An 18,959-nucleotide genomic window follows, 5' to 3' on the forward strand; every position below is an offset into this window, starting at 1 on the left:
TGTGAATTTCAATATGTAATTGGATCACCTGGCGCATGCTGCACGACAGTGAGTGACTATAGGCGCTGGTCTCTCGTCGTGTGCTTGTAAACAAACCCCTCGTGACTGGGGACAACCGTAAGATACATAATGTGACTGGTGAAATGAAGAACGCAATGTTCTTTTATCTCCTAACGTATTGCACAAGTGGACTGCAGGTATTTACTTAAAAGTAACTACAAATATTCAAATGTTTTATATAAAATAAAAAAAAGTTGAAACAGTATTGAAAACCATCCCGTAGCTTTTTCCAAATACTGCAGTATAGGGTATATACAGTATACCTCCCAAGCCTATAGTGAATAGTTTTCATGTCGATTCAGACCAATCTGGGGTTGGCCAAATGTGCTTCCCCTGGAATTCACAAGATAGGGGAAGTGTCAGGTAACAGCAGAAAGCTCTTTGGGTTAGTCTCTCCAAACTTTGGTTCAACCACCTGTCGGGAAGCACATTTTGGGTAGGGATTGGTCTTTGTAGATGTGTGTTCACTAAATGCATGTTTGGGTAAAATAGGTCCATTCTGTGTGTGTGGGAGTTTAATTTGTCAATTAATTGTTCTATCATACATTTACACAATCCCACTCATAAACTCACATCCGCTCTCAATCTTAAGAGCTGTGTTTTGACTGACCTTTTTGATTTGTTCAATGAGTAACATTCTCCGTTCTTGTTCTGTTTAGATGAGTTTTGACCCTGGCATGCTCCACAATGGGCACACTGCGTTTGCCAATGGCACAGCGGTGGGCATCAGGGAGACTGGCGTGGTGGAGAAGCTGCTCACCTCCTACGGGTTCATCCAGTGCTCGGAGCGGCAGGCGCGCCTCTTCTTTCACTGCTCCCAGTACAACGGCAACCTGCAGGAGCTCAAGATAGGAGGTGAGAGGCCAGGGCTTCTTCTAGTCATTTAGTAGTCTAGTCTCATCCACCAGCCTTCTACTAAACAACACAACTTTTAGGGGTGGTTTCCCCAGACACAGATTAAGCCTAATCCTGGACTAAAGCATTTAAATTAAATTCTCCTTTTGAGTTTGTTTTTTAGTAAAGGACTATGCTTAATCTGTGTTTGGGAAACTGCTCCTTAATGTTTATCTGGTCAGAAAAAGAAAAAAAATCCCCCTAAGATATCCTGGGAGCTGAGTGGTGACAATTGATTTCTGCCTCAATCTCTTCACAAGATACTGTGGGTAGCCTTTAAGTCGATTGAACTCTATGAATGTCCGGTCAGTATTTGGTGTGGCGCACACATTTTCTCAAAACCCGTTTTTCTTACATCTCTCTCTGCCTCTCCAGATGATGTGGAGTTTGAAGTGTCCTCAGACAGGCGTACTGGCAAGCCCATAGCAGTGAAGCTGCTTAAGATCAAACCAGAGGTGCTTCCAGAGGAGCGCATCTCGGGCCAGGTGGGGCCAGACTCGCACGCCTCTCCATTTACTGTGCTGCATGGTTATATTCATCCAGTTAAGGAACACCATTTTACTTTTGGTTCTTTTCTTGTCCGTGTCACCTCAATGTTGGTGTTTGTCAGTTGGGTTTATGTTCAAGCTCATTGTAAACCTTTGTTCATTTTTGTTCATTTAATAGTTTCATAGATGCGTACATTCTTTATACTAAACCTTTCTCCCCAAGGATTTGAATCTAATTCTAAATCCACATTTGTCTTTCGATTATTTATGTTATTGTTAGTATCTCCGTTTGTCTGAAACACTAGGAATACCATCTGTTTCCATGGAGATTTACAATGGGCTTAACTTTCCTTGAAATACAATTTGTGTGGTGTTCAGGGGTGGAGGTGGGATTTGATGTTTAAACAAAATAGAAAATATAGAATTGTACATAGCATAAATCTTTATCCAGAAAGTCATTCAATCGAATAAGCTTGATTGGATGTAATATTTTGATATCCATTGAAGTCTTTTCTATTCGCCTTCTCTTCAATTTGGCTTCTCAAGCATTTCACATCTCATGCAGTAGTATCTACAGTACGTAGCCCTTTGCTTTCTTGATATACTTTTGAAAATCAACCAGTTTGTCTTTTCGCTTACCTGATTATTTTAATGTATGCAATCTAATTAATTACAATGATTGTAGTTAGGTAATCGTGTTTGTCTGACTCACCCAAATGCCATTCTTAACCATCTCCTCCCCATGTGGTTCTTTCTGTCCGTTAGGTCGTCTCAGCGATTCCTACTCACCTGGATGGCAAGTCTGCTCCAGGGCAGGTCCCCACTGGCAGTGTGTGCTATGAGAGAAATGGGGTAAGACTGTCAAATGGCCTAAAGAAAGAGACATGTCATGTCAAGGCTGGTAGTCAATGTAATGTAAAGTATGGATTCCTTCCCACGCAGGAGGTGTTTTACTTGACCTACACCCCAGACGACATAGAGGGCAACATGCACCTGGACACGGGAGACAAAGTCAGCTTCTACATGGAAACCAACAAGCAGTAAGTTGTTTTTCTTTAAGTGTCTTATTGTTTCCCAAACAAATTATCTTGAGTTTCACAATTTTTACAATGTTTGATTGCACAATACCGTAGCCCTTTCCTCATGCCTATCATCTTATGTGTGTTTCAGCACCGGTGCAGTCAGTGCACACAACATTGTCCTGGTTAAGAAGAAACAGATGAGGTGCCAGGGGGTTGTCTGTGCCACCAAGGTAAAGCCACACTACACTGTTGTGGATCCCTGGCTGGACATTGGCTAGTCTACCAGTGGCGGTTCTAGACCATTTAAACTGGGAGGGCCAAGCTGGGGCCAGTTGTACTGTTAGAGAGGCCAGTTACATTAGACGTTATTGTTGTCATATAGTTTTCTTCACTGCATTGCAGGCATTAGCAGGCAAAATACCATGTTCATAATCATTCAACAATTTATTTGCATCTCCATTATAATTTCCATTTGCATTACATATTCAGTATCAGGTTTTTGTGGGGTTTTTTGCAAAAAAGATCAGCAAATTCATCTAGACTCAAGGCCTTTGCCCGCCTTGACTCAATACACCTAAATTGCTTAATCTGACATTGTGGACCTGAGAAGTTTTCACCAGCTTTAATGCAGAAAAACTCTGTTCACAAGAAGCAGTACTAACAGGGATTGAAACAGCTATCTTGCACAGTTTAAAGAGCTCAAAGAAAACTTCTTTATAAGGCTCAATGAATAATGCCAGCTCTACTACACTGGGGGGTCTCTGCATGCCACTCTGTATTTTCCTTTCTACAATTCTTCTGAACTGATGTAGTTCAAGCCCCAAGTCCTCAATATTTGATTCATACATTCTAGCAAATGGAAACAGGGACTTCTCTTTGAGAAACACATCACTTGTAGGGTTTGGATGACATTCATTATGTCACAGTTTTTGATAGGGAACCTTCTGTTAAGCTCATTGAGCATATGATCTAAAACAGGGTAGAAAAGGGTTGTACCAAAACTGCCCTTTTCTTGTTCTGAATCTGACCTCTGACCCACTGTACTGAGTACACAGTCTCCATTAAATTGAGCTTAGCTTTTTTGGTCGTTTTGCAGGGGGGGTGTATTGCAGTATCACATTGCTCAGCTGTGCTCAGCTGTGTTCAACACTTCATTCCATAGGTCATCAAAAAATGACTCATTCCTGTAGTCATTCAAAGTTTTAACTAAGGCTTCAACTAAATCAACAGCCAGGTCAGGTCAAGTGATGAAGACTGTAGCATATCTGATATAAATGTTGCTTCTCCAAACACTTTATGGAGTGTAACAAGGCACATAATGAATTGTAAATCCATCTGTGCAAGCAGACCTCGTGCCTCAACAGATCTGTCACCATTGTGTTCTTGGACTATGTCTTGTAGGTCTCGCTTAATGGCAGGTAATCTATCCGTAATAATATGTAAAGCCATATATCGAGATGCCCAGCGAGTGTCACTTAGTCTCTGAAGCTCTGTAGGTGCACCTGGGTACATCTCTTTTTGTATGCTAAGCCATTTTTGATGCACATATGACCCAGATGTGAAGACGTAAAGTCTTTCTAGTAAGGAGAAGAACTGTCCGACCTCAGGGACAGCTTTGACTGTATCCACTAAAACTAAGTTTAGACCGTGTGCACTGCAGTGAATGTTTAAGGCATGCTTTGCTTGTTCTTTAATGCGTGCCTGGACGCCTGAATGCGTGCCACTCATAAAGGAAGCACCGTCATATGCTTGGCCTACTAGGTTGTTTTTGTATTCAAGACCATGACTTTCTAATATGTGTATGATTTTGTCAGTAAGCCCTGCTGCATCTAGTCGATCAGCCCATTCAAAGTGGAGAAAGCTCTCATGGACAGCTCCTCTGAAATAGTACCTGAGTACTAGAGATATCTGCTCCTTTTTTTTAAAACATCTTTTGTTTCATCTGCCATTATGCTGAAGACCTCACTGTCTTTCACTTCTTCTATCATTTTGGTTCGAACCATGTCTGCCAAACAACTCAGAACCTCATTCTGAATCTCTTTGCTTGTATATTTTGCATTATGAATGTAAGTCAACCTTTTTTTCACAGTTGTGTCATGCTTAGCTATTGTTTCTAGGATTGCCATGGAGTTCCCTTTATTGTCTTACTCTGCAGACTCATCATGTCCTCTTTGCAATGTTTTTGTGTGGCTGTAAGTAGTAGTACTTCTCCTATTGTTTTAGTCCCTATTTTCTTGAAGCTGCTTGTTGTGTTCCTTGTTTAGGGCATTTACCAGTGTTGCATTACTTTGTACAGCTTTCTGATAGTCTCTCCATATAATCATTGCTTGTTTGTGCTGCTCAAACCTTGCATGAATTGCAAATCCCCCCTCTTTGTAAGTTGCCTTCCAGTTGTTAAAACCCAATTGTGAATCAAATACAGTCTCTGAGACTTTGGGAGGGCTAAAATGCCTGCAGGCGTAACCAAACAATCAGATTTTTTTAAATATTTTTTTTATTCAAGCCAGGGGTGGATATGGTGCCAGGTCGCCTTGAGCTCCTCCTCCCGTCCCCATCAGAGTTCTTGGGTATATGTTCATCATTGGCTGTGCCAGTGGTTCCTCTTGGGATTTGCTGATATCTGCCAAAGAAAAAAATATATAATTAAAAATATCTATATGGGTAATTTTAGATATACCATTGCCATCAGGCAACTTCAGAAATCCATCTGATATCTATATCACAAGCCCAATAGCATGTTAAATAAGAATTAATTTCAATCACAAACCGACTCATTTCTATACACCATATAAACTGACTAATTGCACTGCTTTACAAGTAACCACAGATTTATTCAACATCACAAACCTGATGGTCCACTGCTTGTGGAAGCACGAGGCTCCTCTGTTGGTGTCTCTCACTCAGCCTATACCTCAGCCTCTCTCTCCATCTGTCTCACTTTCCTGCTCTATGCCTTCACTCTCAGTCTCTCTCCAATGGATAAGTCTTCCTGCTCTCTTTCTGCAGGCTCTCTGCTCTCTCCACACCTGAACCATCTGTCTCACTGTCGGCCTTGTATTTTCTTTGGAAGAAGGACATGATGTCCTTTCTCTTCATTTTGGTGAAAACTAAAGAGCAAAAACAATGGGGACCACGCTTATTAATTAATTTACTTAAAATAACTGACTTGCTAGGTAACTACCCTTTTATGTCTAACCGTTTTACGTTACAATGCATTTACGGAGTGTGGTTTAAGTAAAAACACTCAGCACCATGAGTTTGTTGAACATATATTTGTTACTTTGTGGCAGTATGAAGAAGTATCAAACGGCCAGGTTAAGATAAGCTGATCTACCGTTACACTTCTGTAATGCATTTAATACAAATACAACATATTAACAATTTTACACACCTCTATATTTCCTTTGTGCTTGAACTATAATATTAGTGCGGAATTTCTTAACTTCTGAATAGAAAAAAACTTGCAGATGCATGTGGTACGATACTGTTGTGTTCCGCCTAAAGCTGTCCCTCTAGAAAATGTGTGGGTTAAATTAGTGTTCCGCGTTGCCACTGTCTAATACCGGATGTAAAAAAAGAACGATAGCAAAAATGTTATGTAAAAATGATTTCATACCCCCCCCCCCCCCCCTCCTCCCCAGAACCGCTAGTGTAGTCTACGTGCCTGATTATGTTCTATAACCCCTTGTGTTGTCTGGCAGGAGGCCTTTGGGTTCATTGAGAGGGCTGATGTGGTGAAGGAGATCTTCTTCCACTACAGCGAGTTCAAGGGCGACCTGGAGGCCCTGCAGGCCGGCGACGACGTGGAGTTCACCATCAAAGAGAGAAACGTAGGTGGCATCACATGGAACCGTTCTGGCAAAGTATAGAATATTAGGCCAGTATTGGATCATTGGAATCAAGTAGTTGTTCTTAAGATGTTGGGGACTTGTCAAAGCAGGCTTAGGTTTAATGGCAGTCAATATGTCTCAATAGGAAAAGCCATTCAACAGAAATGATTCCTGCTCATGTATATGTTCTCTACACATATTGATGCCATAAGCCTGTAAAGATGCAAAATAAATCCTAATAGAGGAGGGAAAGCAACATTGAAGTAACTAAAGCATCTTGTTTTCTCTCATTTAGGGGAAAGAGGTGGCTACTGACGTGAGGCTGCTCGCCCAGGGGACAGTCATATTTGAGGACATCAGCATCGAGCAGTTTGAAGGCACTGTTATCAAGGTCATCCCTAAAGTTCCAACCAAGAACCAGGTCAGAAACTTAAACCATGCCTCTATGCTCATAAGTAATCTGAGTGTTTGGTATTTACTGAATCATATAGATTATTTTGATGAAAATTATAAATCTTTTAAAATTGTTCCTCCCCATTTCAGAATGATCCACTACCAGGCCGCATCTGTGCCAGGATCAGTTACACAGACAAGGAGCTCCTGTTTGGTGAGAAGGACACCAAGTCCAAGGTGACCCTGCTGGAAGGCGACCATGTGCAGTTCAACATTTCCACGGACCGTAGGGACAAGCTGGAGCGGGCCACCAACATCGACATCCTGCCTGATACCTTCCACTTCACCAAGGAGTCCCGTGAGATGGTAAGGACCCTGAGGAGATCCATGGTACGCCCTCTAGTTCATTTGAGGAAGCTTGTTTGTGGGGTTTTAATTGAATATGGCAACCTAGTTAAATTATCTGATGTTAGTCCATATTCCATACTGATGTGTAAATCCTACAAAATGCATGAGCAGAAACCTGGATTGGAACTTTTCAACATTGTATCTGCAGTGCACTGTCCTTTAAATGTTATAGAGTCTACAGCATCTCTGCTGTGGTGACGGCTTTCCCTCTCCTCTCTGTCCTATAGGGTGTGATCGCTGCCATGCGCGACGGCTTTGGCTTCATCAAGTGTGTGGACCGGGATGCCAGGATGTTCTTTCACTTTAGCGAGGTCCTGGAGGAAAGCCAGCTGCACATCTCTGACGAAGTCGAGTTCACCGTTGTGCCCGTGAGTCCAGGGAAAAAGTCCATGGTCCGTTTTTCAACAATAAAATGCTGTCTTTAAATTCCTTTACTCTCGCCTTCCCTCTTTCTGTCCATCTTCAGGGGTTGTGTTAGCGTTCCGAAATCTACATTTTCGAAATGGAGACCATACAAAAAATCTGCTTTTTAAATAATTTCATCTTTGTTTTTATATTGAAAGTAGTGGATTTTTTATTTTTCTTCTCTTCAATAGTGATCAGGGGCTTGCAACTATAGTTTTCCTTCACAGAAAAATTGTGCAACACATTTGGCAGAAAAAGCTTAATTTTCATCAGATGACAACAGACGTGCAGCGCTATTTGGCTAGCAGTCAAACAAGTAAATGTAACTTACAATGAATAAGCTACGTTTTTTTATTTTACGATGCATGTCTGTTGATCAGAAGGAAATGTAGCTGGCTACATTCTTTCTAATGTTTTGGTTGAAGTTAATGTTGCATTTTACCAGAGACAAGTAGGCTGCAATGAGGAAAGTACAGGAGAAAAGTAACGACACATGAGTAGGTCTTCTGATATAATGCCCATTTGTGAATTCTCATCCAAGTGGAGAAGTGCAACTAAAGCACAAACGGAAGGGTCTGTCACAGTACCAAACGTGTACATGTACGCACAGCAGTGTTTTTAGAATTTTGGACCGTTGGTATTCATGCTTTTCGAATTCTCAACGCAGCGCTGCAACTGCTTCTTATTGTAATTTCTGCTCGACAGACTTGGGAATTGTGGGGAATTGCGCATTCGGGCTCTTATGTCCCCGTGGCTGGTTGTCTTGGAGCCATGCATCTATGTCACAATGGGATGCTGGACTATCGTTTTCTAGTGTCTGTTGGCTGATTTACGCTTGTCTGTCGAGCAGAAATTACAATAAGAAGCATTTTAGATCTGTATTTACAAAACGCAGCAAGGTATTTCTTCTATGCGTTTTATATTTTTTGTTGTAATGAAAAACACAGAATTCTGCTCTTCCAAGGGTGTTACTTTAGTAGGGAACTATTGCTTTAGGAATGAACATGCAGTTAATTGTTTTAAATATTAAGAATTCTCATTCTTTGAACCCATTCAAATTTCCTAGGCACATTGTTCAAAATATATTTTGGTCTCTGGTTACCTCCACAATATAATCCAGACAATCTCAATGAGAGCTTTATCGAACACCATCAATAATTGAAAGGGGTGTTTTCTCCCTCCACTCTCCTGTGCAGGACATGCTGTCTGCCCAGAGGAACCACGCGGTGCGCATCAAGAAGCTGCCTAAAGGCACAGTGTCCTTCCATACCCAGTCTGAGCAGCGCTTTGTGGGCGTGGTGGAGAAGGAAGCCACGGCAGCCATCACCAACAACAAGAGCGCAAGCCCCAGCAAGGCCAAAGAGAAGGTACGAGAGCACCCAGGGCAGCACTAGAAAGCCCACAGCAACATTGTCAACTTTTGTCCCTTTTTTGTTTTGTCTTTATTCCCTGCCTGATTTTTCTTTTACATTTATTTCCCCGTTTCCCTCGCCTCCTAGTCTGATCAGTATTGAAAACCTCTCCGAGACGACACACACACACTTCCCATTGTGTTTGCACATTTTTCAGACCACCGATTTTTGATGACCCCTCTTTTAGTTCTAATTCTCCTCTTTGCTTTCTCCTTTCACCCTTTCCCCCTCATGCTACTTCTCTCCATTAGAAAAAAGACAAGGTAGGCGTTCGGTCTTTGCATGATGCCATCACCCTGATCAATGCTTTATTTATGACAATACGCCCGTTCTATTGAATTGTTTTCCTACGGGGTTGACACCAACTGCGGCACAGTACTAACCACTAGTTTTGGATAAGTCTCCTCAAATTGGCTAGATCTAACATTGATTTGCCAGAGTTTTTACATAGCTACCGCGAGAAGCTCCCCTAGTTACCTTAAATTCACAATGATTTGTTTTTTTACTCGCTCTTTTTCATATTTTGGCAGACATGCATAGTTGACATGTACGCTCAAATAGGTAGTCTGAATGTGTATATTTATCTTATTTCTTATTATAAACTAGTAGAAAAGGTTAGTGGTGTGGTCTATGTCCTGCCAAATGTGCTCCTCACCCAAGAGTTGACGGCATGGTTTCAGTCCACTAATTCAACTTTAAATCAATTCCTCTGTAAAAACACTTCACTTTTGAAGTCATGCTATTTGTTTTACTAGTTCCTAAGGAGATAGGACATTTAACACTTTGTACAAAGGTGTTGATTTCACACAGTTAAGGCTAATGCTAACCAAATACTACCAGGGCTGCTTTGGAATGTGTACCAGTCATCTGCACAATTAGCTTTTTAAGGACTTTCTACTGCCGTTCATCTGATATACTCCAAAGCTTATATCAAAGATGCATTCCTCCCTTCCTCTGAAGTAATCACTGATCTGCACCGGCTTGGATGAATTATTATTTATTTTTCCCCTACCCATTTACTTACACCTATCCAGCCTGTTCAGATCAGTAATAAAAAAAATGACAGGAATGGTGCCTTTTCCTCTCTGGAAGTATTTTAACATTTCCCAATGCTCAGAACCACAGTAGGGTGCTACAGTTCAATGCCTGAGTTCTGGAGAGAAGAGCATTAGCCAACCTTTGACTGGAACTGTCAGTCTAATCAGTTTGCTGGTGTGTCCTCCTGTAGGAAGCAGAAGAGGGAGTGATTTCTTATGAGGACTGTGGAGTGAAGCTGACTGTGTCGTACCATGTCAAAGATCTGGAGGGAGCTGCCCAGCCACAGGCAGGAGACAAGGTACTGAAAACCAGTTTACAAGTTAAACCAGTAAAACAAATCAACACTGGCTCAAATGTGCTTTGTCGAAATGGCAACGTACCAACCCCAAAAATACATCCTGCAGTTGGTTGTTTCTATTTGGTGTAAATCCAACCTTGTCTTCAAGGTGGAGTTCTCCATCAATGAGGTAAAGAGGACGGGCCAGCAGAGCGCGGTCACCATTAAGATCCTCAACCGCACAGTCAACACCAAAAGGCTGCTGGGATACATCGCCACGCTGAAAGACAACTTTGGGTTCATTGAGACGGCCAATCACGATCAAGAGATCTTCTTTCACTACAGGTACAACTATTCAAGACAGGCAAGCTACAGTGTAAAATATGTTGGTTGTTGGCACATTAGATGTGTCCAAAAGGGGAGGTCCCACGTTTTTCATACTGCCTGTATCTCTTTGTACCAGTGAGCTGTGTGGAGACATGGAGAACCTGGAGCTGGGTGACACTGTGGAATACACCCTGTCCAAGGGCAAAGGAAACAAAGTCAGCGCTGAGAAGGTTATGAAGATGGCAGCAGGTAGGCAAGACAATGCTCTAGTCATTTGTTTGATTTTGCGCTACAGTACGCTCTATAGTGAAGCATTTCTATATTAGTCATCAGTGTTTATGCTAATGGTGTGCTGTTATTGCAGTGAATAGTGTGGGACAGGATGTTGGTGAGGCGGTGATGCTGGGGAAGGTGGTGCGCCCTCTGCGTAGTGTGGACCCGTCGCAGACAGAGTACCAGGGGCTCATCGAGCACTCAGAGGAAGGCGAGTCCCCACTGGCAGTGGAGGGTTATGTCCATCAATTCAATGTTTTTACTCCTGCACATACTCTACAATAACCAAATGACTAAAATAACCATTCATCTTCTCCCACCTTGTCCCTCTAACCATTCAGAGGGCATGAAGGGCCAGAATTACTCATTTGGCATCATGGGCATGACAAACAAGGCAGACTGTCTGCAGAAAGGAGAGCTGGTGAAGTTCCAGTTGTGCACAGTGGCCCAGACAGGACAGAAGATGGCCTGCAACGTTGTGCCCCAACGCAAAGCCTTAGTGGAGTGCGTCAAGGACCAGGTATCTGATCATGATTGTTGAAACGGGTGCAGGCACACGTGATTTAATTGCCTTTCAAATAATACTTTATAGATGTATTTTTCAAGTTTGCTAAGGAAACCTAATATGAAGAAATAAGGACGTATAATTTTTGGACTTTCTTGGTGTGGCTACCCATGTTGAGTGCTATGCCTATTTAGTCTGTAATGTCTTGTCTCCCCAGTTTGGTTTCATCACATATGAAGTTGGTGAGAGTAAGAAGCTGTTTTTCCATGTCAAAGAGGTGCAGGATGGCTTGGAGCTCCAGACTGGGGATGAGGTGGAGTTCTCAGTCATTCTCAACCAACGCACAGGGAAATGTAGTGCCTGCAATGTGCGCAGAGTCAGGTAAAGACAGCAGGGGGGTGTACAAGTACCCATGAAGTGGGCTAAAATGTTTTGATTAAATCGTTTTTTTCCCCCCCTCAATCTATACACAATACCCGATAATGACAAAGCAAAAACAGGGTTTTAGAAATGTTTTCAAATGTATAAAAAACTGAAATCGCATAAGTATTCAGACCCTTTACTCTCTACTTTGTTGAAGCACCTTTGACAGAGATTATAGCCTTGAATCGTCTTGTGTATGACGTTACAAGTTTGGCAGACCTGTATTTGGGGAGTTTCTCCCATTATTCTTTGCAGATCCTCTCAAGCTCTGTCGGGTTGTATGGGGAGTGTTGCTGCACAGCTATTTTCAGGTCTCTCCAGAGACGTTCTGGCTGGGACATTCAGAGACTTGTCCCGAAGCCTTTTCTGCGTTGTCTTGGCTGTGTGCTTAGGGTCATTGTTCTGTTGGAAGGTGAACCTTCGCCCCAATCTGAGGTCCTGAGTAGGTTTTCATCAAGGATCTCTCCGTGCTTTGCTCCGTTCATCTTTGCCTCGATCCTGACTAGTCTTCCAGTACCTTCCAGTACCTGCTGCTGAAAAACATCCCCACAGAATGATGCAGCCACCACATGCTTCACCTGGATGGTGCCAGGTTTCCTCCAGACATGACGCTTGGCACTCAGGCCAAAGAGTTCAATCTTTGTTTCATCAGAACAGAGAATCTTGTTTCTCATGTTCTGACAGTCTTTAGGTGCCTTCTGGCAAACTCCAAGAGTGCTGTCATGTGCCTTTTACTGAGGAGTGGCTTCCATCTGGCCACTACCATAAAGGCCTGATTGGTGGAGTACTGCAGAGATGGTTGTTCTTCTGGAAGGTTCTCCCATCTCCACAGAGGAACTCTAGAGCTTTGTCAGTGACCGTCGGGTTCTTGGTCACCCCCCTTACCAAGGCCCTTCTCCCCCGATTGCTTGACCTGGCAGCCTGCTAGGAAGAGTCTTGGTGGTACATAACTTCTTCCATTTAAGAATAACGGAGGCCACTGTGTTCTTGGAGACCTTCAGTGTTGCAGAAATGTTTTGGTACCCTTCCCCAGATCTGTGCCTCGACACAATCCTGCCTCAGATATTTCTGTTTTTATTTTTTTTTATAAATTTGCAAACATTTCTAAAAACCTGTTTTTGCTTTGTCATTATGGGGTATTGTGTGAATACTTAGGGGGGGAAACTACTTAATCAATTTTAGAATAAGGCTTGTAAGGTAAGTATGGAAAAAGTCAAGTTGTCTTAATACTTTTCGATGGCACTGTAAATGAGTTAAATTTAACCTCTAGCCACCAGATTTACTAGTCATGTCTCATTTATGACCCAGTTATCCTAGACGGTATAGTGTTGGTTAAAAGCCATCTTGTTTCTCTACCCCCACAGTGAAGGGCCTAAACCGGTGGCAACCCCCCGTCCCGATCGTTTGGTCAACCGGCTCAAGAGCATCACCCTGGATGACTCTAGCGCCCCCCGCCTAGTCATTTTGAGACAGCCCCGTGGTCCTGACAACTCAAAGGTACACACATTTGGTAGCAAAATGCTGTATAATAGGTTCTGATTTATATTTAAGGTGTGTTGCTTATAATGACCGGTCTTTGTTTTTTACCTAGGGCTTCAACGTGGAGCGGAAGACTCGTCAACCGGGTGTAATTGACTGAACAGTATATACCCCGTCTGGAATAGGTGGGCCCAGATTTAGAAATGCAATCCCAGAATGGAGGACAACAATGGAAAGAGAATTTTGCTGTCTTGCAGAAACATGCTCTTACACACATACATACTCTTGACAGGCACACAGAAATAAGCATGTGTAACACCTCTCCCTGTTCCATCACCTGCAATGGAACCCTCTCATTCCATTTGTTCCCTGCCACCCACATATGTACTTGATACGGTTTCATACTGCAGTATACATTGCAGGTTTCTCTTCTGTGTGTGTGTGTGATTGTTGTGCATAAGGTGTTTTAGAAATGGTAGAAGTTACAGAGGATTTGTTTTAAAGGGTTTCTGCTCCCCTTAAAATCAGAGTGCTGGTTGTGTGGCATTGTCTTGTCCTCATCTTTGCTGAATCTGCTTAAATGTCTGGAATTCTGCACCTGCAACCTGTTGTGTATGTGGATATGTGTGAGTGTGGGCATGTATTAGAGCTCACCTGCTTCTTCCATTTGCTCTCCCTCATTTAAGGAAACGAAATGATTCTCATTTGCCAATGGTTTCCACTATGCTTTCCTACAAAATGCATAAAGCAAAGTTCCCTTCATAAGGAGGATCCTGTTTTTCATATACGGAGGCTATTTCTCTGCTCGGTTTTTTGAGCAGTTTTGAAACACTTTATCCAAGAGCTGGAGTGAAAGCATGGTGTTGTGTGTTGTGATGTATGTGAATGTTTAAGTGACTATGATTAGGATTTACTTTGACAAATCTGGAGCATTTCAATACCTTTTCAGTATTCACACGCTCCATAAGCAATTTCCCCAGGTGCAGAATTCCTAATGGCATCTTATATCCAGCAGTTATTTTATACAATGTATTCTTTTTTTTTTTGCACATATTTCTTTTTTTGTTCCATTGAATCTCTATCTGCTAATTAATAAAATGAAGTAAAAATAAGGTGCCTAAAAACTACAAAGAAAACAAAAAAATTAGATGTATCCTCTGACCCCAGCCAACCGCCAAAATATTAAGAACAATGTTGGGATGGCTTTTTATTCTAGTAGAAATAATACTGGTCTGCATCCCAAATACCTGTGGGTGGAAATATACTGTATGTGATGTGTGCTTTTTTCTTAGTGAAAGATTAAAACATCACAATATAACAAAAATACATTTTACTTAAGTAAAAGAGGGGGAAAAGTTGAAAGTATTAGAATTCATCTTAAGGATCAGGATATCTATTATTGTGCTTTAGTGGCATTGGTGGGTGATCTGTTGTGCCTGAATGCACATATGGGAGTTAGTCTAAATTAATTTAAACTGGCGATCACTGGGTTCCTCCTGAACTGCATAGAGGCTCTCCTATGTACTTTTGTTAATGGTCTTGAATGAAACAATTGAATTAAAGTTTTATGAAAATTACATATGGCGTTTGTCTTTATTTAAAAGAAAATCGAGGCAGTTGAATCTTTATTTCTTAATATATAGTTTGTAGAATGTATTTTACTCAATGGCAGTAAGATACTTATTTAAAATGTTTTCTTTGCATAGGCTTGAAAATATAATTTGACAGTGCAGTAAAAAGGAAATGCTGTCCTTAACTCTTTTCAAACCAAGGTGCCTGAACAGTGGAACAAAATTAAGATTTAAAAGATATTAAGAAACTCTTGGTAGGACAAATATTGAGCCTTTTTATTTTTACAGCAACAGAACAGTCAGTACAGAAATGTGAAACTGCAAACAAATCATGTATTTATTATGGATCCCTATGGCAGCAGCTACTCCTCCTGGGGTTCAGCAAAACCAAGGCAGTTTATACAATTTTAAAAGCATTACATTACATTCACATATTTCACAACACACTGTGTGCCCTCAGGCCCCTACTCCACCATTAACACATCTACAGTACAAAATCCATGTGTACGTGTGTGTATGCATGTCTGTGCCTATGTTTGTTGCCTCACAGTCCTCGCTGAACGCTAAGGCTATATTGTGTTTGGTTTTTACAGATACGTTTCCGTTTTTCCTCAACCTCTTTTCAAACTCTGGTGCTGCCCAGATGTATCATTATTTCAGAGATATGCACAACCCTTGGTTGTGTTTCTGGATTTGGACTCTGAGCTTCAGACCAGCATGTCCACCAGTCCCTAAGCTGACTTGGCCCTGAGGGCCGCAATTCCTTGATCTGGTTTGGAAGAACTACAGCATGAGGATGACTGGAGTCCACTCTGGACGCAAACTTCCTGTCAGTATTTACCACACTGACTGTAAGAGGTCTTGATTGATTCAGGGCCTCATTCAGCCTTGTCCACCCTGCAGCAGCAGGAGATGTGGCATCTTGGCTTGGAACGTTCACTTGCTCCTCTTGAACAGTTCTCCTGTCCCTTGAAGAATCAAGACCTTGCATTTTGCGTTTGTACTCTTCTAACTTGGCCTTACACTCCACAGCTTTCACCTTCATCTCCAGGAACTGTTCCTGCAAGTCTTTCTCATATCCCTCCTCGGCCTTCAGCTCATTTTTCCAAAATTCCAGGTGCTCTGCCTCCTCCACTATTTTTTGCTGGGCCTCTTGGTCAGCTTGCCTGGCCTTTCGTTGCTCCTCCAGCTCATGAATTTGGCTATCCGTGCAGGTTATTTGGACCTGCAGCTCTTTCAGACTAGCCTGTTGGATCGCAACTAGTGCTCTTAACTTCCTTTTCTCATCAACCATCTTAAGGGCACTGGTTGGATTCTGCTGGCCCTCAGCTTTTATCTTTGCCATGCTAACCTCTGGGTGTTTCTTAACATGTTGGATATCATTACCTTCATCAGAATTGAAAAGGTTACTTTTCTCTCTGTCCCTGCCCTGGTCTCCCATGCAGCAGGAGATTCGCTGGTGCTCAGTGGACTTAGCACTCTTTTCTCTAAATTTGCTCTGCAAAACCCCAGGAGTGGAGGGATCCTTGGCAACAGTGACCGTAACGTTCAGGGAACAACCATCCCTTTTAACCGTGTCCATCCTGCTACCCTTTTCGCGGCTTGATTGGTTCACTGTGCCCCTTCCTATGCTCTCCAGCCATCCCCAAGCCTCCTCCATCAGGGTCAGGGACTTTCTTTTGGGCTTTTTTGGTTCTTCCGGTCGCTGTTCGGCTTGTTGCCGCAGGCACGATAAGGGAGGGAGGCTTTGACGGTGTAAACTAAACCCACCGCTAAGCCTTTGTACCTTGCCCCCAGCATCTGCTCTCCTAAGCTGAGGGCCAGCCTCGTATCTGCTGCCTTTCGCTCTGCTAGGCCCTTCCCAGAGGGATGGCCCATTGTGCAGCAGGGTGAGCTGGATCTCTCTGGCCTGCTGGCCGTACTTCTCAAGAGACTCCAGAAGCCGTTCATTAGGCGTCATATTTCGCTCAAACTCTTTGAATTTCTCCTGAAGTGTGTAGCGCCCAGGACGACCTAAGCAGAGGAAGATAATTAGGATGAATTTATTACCTGAAAAGATTGATTTGTATGAGAAATCAAGTAAAGTATACAGTGAAATGAGACCCTAAAATATAAATGCCGCCAGATGTGTACTCACCAAGGGATTGAGCCAAAGCTATGACTACTTCCTGGCATGTGGTTTTCTCAGTAACTCCACAGACAACACGTGGGACTCCCTCCACTGATACCTTAACCTCCATTCTTATTCTGTATTCAGAAAATTAAGGGATGAGAACAAAATGAAGCGTTACTGTAGGTGCTGATATCTCGAGGTAAGAGCCTCCATTACTGTACAAACAGGGGAAGTGGTGGAGACAGACTAATGACCCTCATTACCATTCTCTGTAAATAGTTTGTCTGCTCACTGTCTTGGCCAGCTTTGTGTCTTGAGGGCAGTCAAAATGACATATTTGTAAGTTTAATGCAATCATCGAGTTGGAATTTACAGTATTTTCAAATAATGCTTAACGATACTCAAGGATGTAAACAAACAATTCATATATTGAGGGTAAAACTTAATAGTTGTATAAAATGTTATCAAAGGCATTAATGAACAAAGCATCCAGTTGCCAGCCAAATTCACCTATTTGTCATCAAAAGTAGATGGTTCGAAGTTGGACATTTTCTCAAGATAATTGTAATAATCCGTTGGTTCCGATGCCAGAATATCACATGCATAGACTGTGAATAAAGTTTGCTACCTACCTCTTAGAGCCGATGCTGGGAGCCGTCCACTATACTGAAGGCACAATGCTCTGAAAGGGATGGAAACGGTCTTGTGAGGAGCACCGTGGAGTGAGTAAGGCCAATTTGAATTCCCTTGGGTAACTACTACTGCAGGGAAGTTTATTATCCCACTCCTCTCAAAAAAAGATTGAGGGCTGATCTGTGTGAAAATTGCACAGATTAGACTCGGAAAGTTTATCAGTAGGTTTGCTATATTTATGCTTAAAATGGCATTTTGTTTGTCTTTTACGATACTTGAATACAATGGATAAATTGACAACTTTGTATGCATTGTGTTATTTATTTTCAAAATGGCATTGTTGCGTCAAGAAAAATAAATAGTCTAATTTGGGTATAAATTAAAATCCAAGTTGACATAAACTCTTAGCTACTTAGTTTGTTTGAGCTAACCAAATACTATCAACATTGGTTCACTTGCATCAGAAAACTGTCAGATATTTTTGGCTCTGGGTGTTTTTGTGTATCTTTCTGACAGGAAGGGGGATCCCTATCGGAACGGAAAATATAAACAGTCTGGTAAACTGTCCAAAGCTCCAGTACGCCAAGTTCTAGAGCATTCCACAACTGTTATATGATTTGCCTTCGATTGACCAAATACTTTTGGTTTTGAGTCTCCAGCCTTGTTGAACAGTACAGTAATCCCTTATTAGCTACTGACACTTGTTCATCATGAATCTTGACAGCAAAATGCTTGTAAATGTACTTCCACAGCACCCCTGACAAGTTATCCAAACTAGTGCTCTGATTAGATGTTGTAGGGAATGGATATTCTTAAATACATTTTGTTACTGCCAATAACACCTTCAACTGAATAGGATGCTCATACCATAGAAATAGAATCAATAGAACAGGCTTGGAACCTCTAATCCTGGCAATTTTACTGGTAAACTCATGTGGTACACTCGCAATGGCTGTCTGGAATTGTGATGCAATTATTTCCATGGTAATGTAGATTGTTCATTGAAATAATGCTAACAAATGTGGCTCATGCAATGGAATGTATTTTTTTGTAATGTTGAGTTGATTCAACAAATTACAGCACAGATTGATGGGTACAATTCCTGCTTTTACTTCCTGCTTTGCTCCTATGTGTACACTCCCAATGGCCACCAATCCACCTATTATGTCATATTTTACTTGAATGGGGACACTCACTCTATCCATTCTATTTCTATGGCTCGCACTGTACAAATGAAGCTTAAACTGAAAATATGGTGTTGGATATCTAAGCTCGGTCACCCCACAAGAGGGAGCAAAGGTTTTGTAATTTCTCCACTCAAATTCTTAGTCTCATTAGTCAACAGATAAGTCGCTTGTATACCAAATAAAAATGGGTAGTTTACATTGTGTTTAGCGCACATTCTAAT

The 18,959-nt window shown here is 41.9% G+C and overlaps 2 protein-coding genes across 51 annotated transcripts in view; one reads left to right on the forward strand and one right to left on the reverse strand.

Annotated features, from left to right (window-relative positions):
• LOC110492252 (cold shock domain-containing protein E1) overlaps positions 1-14,811 on the forward strand; it is a 37,775-nt gene extending 22,964 nt beyond the window's left edge. For 4 of the 50 annotated variants that reach the window (XM_090203353.1, XM_090203368.1, XM_090203365.1 and 1 more), the window contains 18 exons: positions 720-915; positions 1,330-1,496; positions 2,208-2,294; positions 2,385-2,482; positions 2,613-2,694; positions 6,166-6,294; positions 6,590-6,715; positions 6,838-7,077; positions 7,323-7,463; positions 8,697-8,867; positions 10,141-10,248; positions 10,397-10,572; positions 10,691-10,803; positions 10,919-11,038; positions 11,169-11,347; positions 11,550-11,713; positions 13,120-13,252; positions 13,347-14,811. In XM_090203353.1, coding sequence (XP_090059479.1) covers positions 720-915; positions 1,330-1,496; positions 2,208-2,294; positions 2,385-2,482; positions 2,613-2,694; positions 6,166-6,294; positions 6,590-6,715; positions 6,838-7,077; positions 7,323-7,463; positions 8,697-8,867; positions 10,141-10,248; positions 10,397-10,572; positions 10,691-10,803; positions 10,919-11,038; positions 11,169-11,347; positions 11,550-11,713; positions 13,120-13,252; positions 13,347-13,394 — 2,478 coding nt within the window. In that variant the 3' untranslated portion in view covers positions 13,395-14,811. Of the gene's footprint in view, positions 1-719; positions 916-1,329; positions 1,497-2,207; positions 2,295-2,363; positions 2,483-2,612; positions 2,695-6,165; positions 6,295-6,589; positions 6,716-6,837; positions 7,078-7,322; positions 7,488-8,696; positions 8,868-10,140; positions 10,249-10,396; positions 10,573-10,690; positions 10,804-10,918; positions 11,039-11,168; positions 11,348-11,549; positions 11,714-13,119; positions 13,253-13,346 lie in introns of all 50 variants that reach the window. The other 46 variants (XM_021566410.3, XM_090203373.1, XM_090203372.1 and 43 more) reach the window with 15 other exon arrangements.
• Positions 14,812-15,061: 250 nt separating this feature from the next.
• rassf11 (Ras association domain family member 11) lies at positions 15,062-17,628 on the reverse strand. The gene is made up of 3 exons (XM_021566418.3): positions 17,551-17,628; positions 16,943-17,052; positions 15,062-16,818 (listed from the first exon to the last, which is right to left on the reverse strand). The coding sequence occupies exons 2-3, from the start codon at positions 17,043-17,045 to the stop codon at positions 15,428-15,430; spliced, it is 1,494 nt and encodes a 497-aa protein (XP_021422093.2). The 5' UTR covers positions 17,046-17,052; positions 17,551-17,628; the 3' UTR covers positions 15,062-15,427.
• Between the last annotated feature and the right edge of the window lie 1,331 nt (positions 17,629-18,959).

Source organism: Oncorhynchus mykiss, chromosome 16 (genome assembly GCF_057628025.1).
Source record: "Oncorhynchus mykiss isolate SJ-2025 chromosome 16, ASM5762802v1, whole genome shotgun sequence".
Classification (NCBI taxonomy): Eukaryota; Metazoa; Chordata; class Actinopteri; order Salmoniformes; family Salmonidae; genus Oncorhynchus; species Oncorhynchus mykiss.

Coding starts and splice junctions, on each gene's coding strand:
- rassf11 (XM_021566418.3), bottom strand. CDS start 17,045: ATGGAGGTTAAGGTATCAGTGGAGGGAGTCCCACGTGTTGTCTGTGGA. Junction 16,819..16,942: donor AGCTTTGGCTCAATCCCTTG/GTGAGTACACAT, acceptor TCCTCTGCTTAG/GTCGTCCTGGGCGCTACACA.